This window comes from Fonticula alba (assembly GCF_000388065.1).
Source record: "Fonticula alba strain ATCC 38817 unplaced genomic scaffold supercont2.14, whole genome shotgun sequence".
In the NCBI taxonomy this organism is placed as follows: domain Eukaryota; order Rotosphaerida; family Fonticulaceae; genus Fonticula; species Fonticula alba.
The window spans coordinates 124725-127517 of NW_009242984.1; the positions used below are offsets into that span (position 1 = coordinate 124725).

The 2793-nt window shown below is 77.9% G+C and overlaps 1 protein-coding gene across 1 annotated transcript in view; it reads left to right on the forward strand.

The window, feature by feature from the left end:
- Positions 1-1149: 1149 nt before the first annotated feature.
- Positions 1150-2793, forward strand: part of H696_05789 (hypothetical protein) — a gene marked incomplete at both ends in the record, with an annotated part of 7786 nt that continues 6142 nt past the window's right edge. Inside the window, 2 exons of the mRNA XM_009499588.1 lie at positions 1150-1330; positions 1491-2564. Coding sequence (XP_009497863.1) covers positions 1150-1330; positions 1491-2564 — 1255 coding nt within the window. The remainder of the gene's footprint in view (positions 1331-1490; positions 2565-2793) is intronic.

Here is a 2793-nt window from a genome sequence, read left to right on the forward strand (position 1 = left end):
CCTCTTTCCCCGAAGCAATATACGCCCGGGAGGCAACCTGCGCGCGTGCGCCGCGCGCGGGCCAGGTCCCCTCGCCGGTGTTGCCCGTAGCGGCATGTCCGCGCGCAGCCATCTCCCACCGGCCTCCGGCCTCCCGCCGAGCCTGCCCATGCACCACCACCGCATGCGCCGGGCCCGGTGGCGGGGCATTCGCGCGCCGAAGGCCGGGCGCCCCGAATGGGCAGCTCGCCACCGGTGGCATGGAATGCCCCCTGCCGCGGAAGCGCCCCCCCCCCCCCCCCCCCCCCCCCCCTCTCCCGCCCGCCCAGGCGCGCGCGACAGCCCCAGGTGGTGAGGCACCGCCGGCGGGCGCCTCAAAGCGGCCGGCGCCGCGCCCGGCATCGCAGCGCCGCCCGAAGGGGCCCGGCCGAAGGCGCGCCCCGTGCTCCCGAGGCCAGGCATGTGTGCCGGGCCCGGCGCGGCCGACCAGGCACCGGCGCCTTGTCGCCCCTTGCCCGCGCCCCTACCGGGCCCGGCCCGCGCCTGCGCCGCCCCCGCCGCCCCCGCCGCCGCCCCCTCCTCCCTGGGCGACGCGCGCCGTGTGGCCGGGGAATGCGCCGCCCGGGGGAGCGGGGAAACCCCCGGCCGAATGGACCGGCGCTGCCCGGCCGGCTCCTCGCCTGGCCCTCAGGCACGGGTGCGATCTCGGCGCCCTCGGCCGCGCGCGCCTGCGTGAATGCCCCCGTTGGCCGGGGCACACCGGGCCAGGGGCGGCGGCGGCCGTTCGCCCACAACACGCGCCGCCGGCGCTGTCCACAATCACCGGTCACGCGCGGGCGCGCGCGCGGCTACCACCGAATCACGCGCCGCCTCCGACGGCACCCGGAAGGGCCGAGCGTCGGCACCCGCCATCGCGCGCCCGCCCGACCGGCGCGGCCCGGGGCCGGGGGCGAGACGCGGCCCGGGGAAAAAGATCGCGGTGTCGTGCTGCCGCCCGGTCCGGACACCGAGAAACCCCCCCTTCCTCACCCGGCCGCCCTCTCCTCCACTTCTGCTCCGCCCCCCCCCCCTCCGCCTTGCCTGCCCCGCGTGCTGTGTCGCGCGTGCGTGTCCCCACCGCCGCCGCCGCCGCCGCCGCCGCCGGTGCCGCCCCCCTCCCCCCGCGCCGCCATGTCGCAGCACGGCCGGGCGCCGTCGCCCCTCTCGCCGGATGCCCAGCTGGCCATCGAAAAGATTGACATTCTTACGGACCCCCGGTACTTGGCCGGCGCCGGGCGCCCGGCCTCCTCACCCGGCGCGCCGGGCCTCTCGCCGGAGGACGTGGCCACCCTCCTGGACCTGAAGCGCCTCAGTACGCCCCGTGTCTGTCCCCTCGCGGGGCTTTTTTTCCCCCCCCCCCCCCTTCCCCTCCCTCCTTTGCCCGCCTCCGCCCCTGCCTGCCTGCCGTGGGGGGTCCCCCCGGGGGCCCGAGCTCACGTCCCCCTCCCTGACCGGCCCGGCCGCTGCTCCAGTCCTCAACAACGACCCCCGCGTGACGGACGCCATCCTGCGCGAGCTGCACATCCCCACGGCCATGGCCGAGCCGCGCGCGCCGGCCGCCGCCTCGAGCCCGGGGGCGTCCCATGCGCTGGCCGATGCAGCGCGCCCCGGGTCTGCCCACGCGCTGGCCGATGCAGCGCGCCCCGGGTCTGCCCACGCGCTGGCCGATGCAGCGCGCCCCGGGTCTGCCCACGCGCGCCCGACAGGCGCTCCAGCCGACAAGCGCGCCGGGGCGCCGGTGGGTTCCGCGGTGCGGCCTCACTCGGCGGGCCCCGCGGTGCGGCCTCACTCGGCGGGCCCCGCGGCGCGACCCGCCTCGGCGGGCTCCCGGGCGGCCGAGCCGGCGCCCGGCCCGGCGCCCCTGCCGGACGAGGCCCACCGGGATTTGGACGCCTCGCTGGCCATCGACGCCGAGAGCCTGACCCGGGGCCTGCCGGCAGTCGCGCCGTTCACCACCCCGACGGTCAAGCCTGCCCGGGCGGCGGCCGCTTGGGACTCGGCCCGGGTGCCGGGCGCCATGGCGGCCGCCGCCCCGGGGTCGGTGGTGGTCGAGTCGCCGGCGGCCACACCGGCAGCGACCCACCCCTACCATTATGCCCTGCCCTCGTATGCATCCAACGGGGGGTACCATGCGGCCGGGGCGTTTGCCGGCTCCGGCGGGCGGCCCCCCTACCCCGGGGACATGGGCCCCGGGCCTGTGCCCTACTTTCCCTACTTCCCATACTACTACCATCCGGCGGCCGGGGCGGCGCCCGGGGCCGCGGCGACGCCCCCCCCGGTCGGCCTCATGCCCGGGGGGTACATGATGCCGACCGGCGTGGCCCACTCGCCGATGGTCGGGTACCCGGGGTTCGGCTATGGCCCGGGCGGCTTCCCCGGCGGCGGGGGTGTGCCCGCGGCCCCGGGCGCGGTGGTGTCGCCGGAGGGCTCGCGGCCGGCCGGCGCCGCGGGCGGCGCATCCGGGGCCGTGGTCGCGTCGCCCGGGCCGGGGCCCAGTGCCCCCGGCCCGGGCAGCCTCCTTTCCCACATCTCCGAGCATCTTGACTGTGCGTCTTTCCCTGCCGCCCCCCCCCCCGTCCCTGGGCACATCTTCCTCCCATGCTGCTGTCCTCCTCCTGACCCGGCGTCTGCATGTGGTCGGAACCGCCTGCATGGCCATCCTTCGGTCGATCTGTGGATTTTGCCCCTGGGCGTGTGGGAATTCCGCGAACTCCGGGTCTTCGTGTCTCCGGGCTTCTCCCCCTCTCGCCGCTTTTCTCTCTCTCTCTCTCTCTC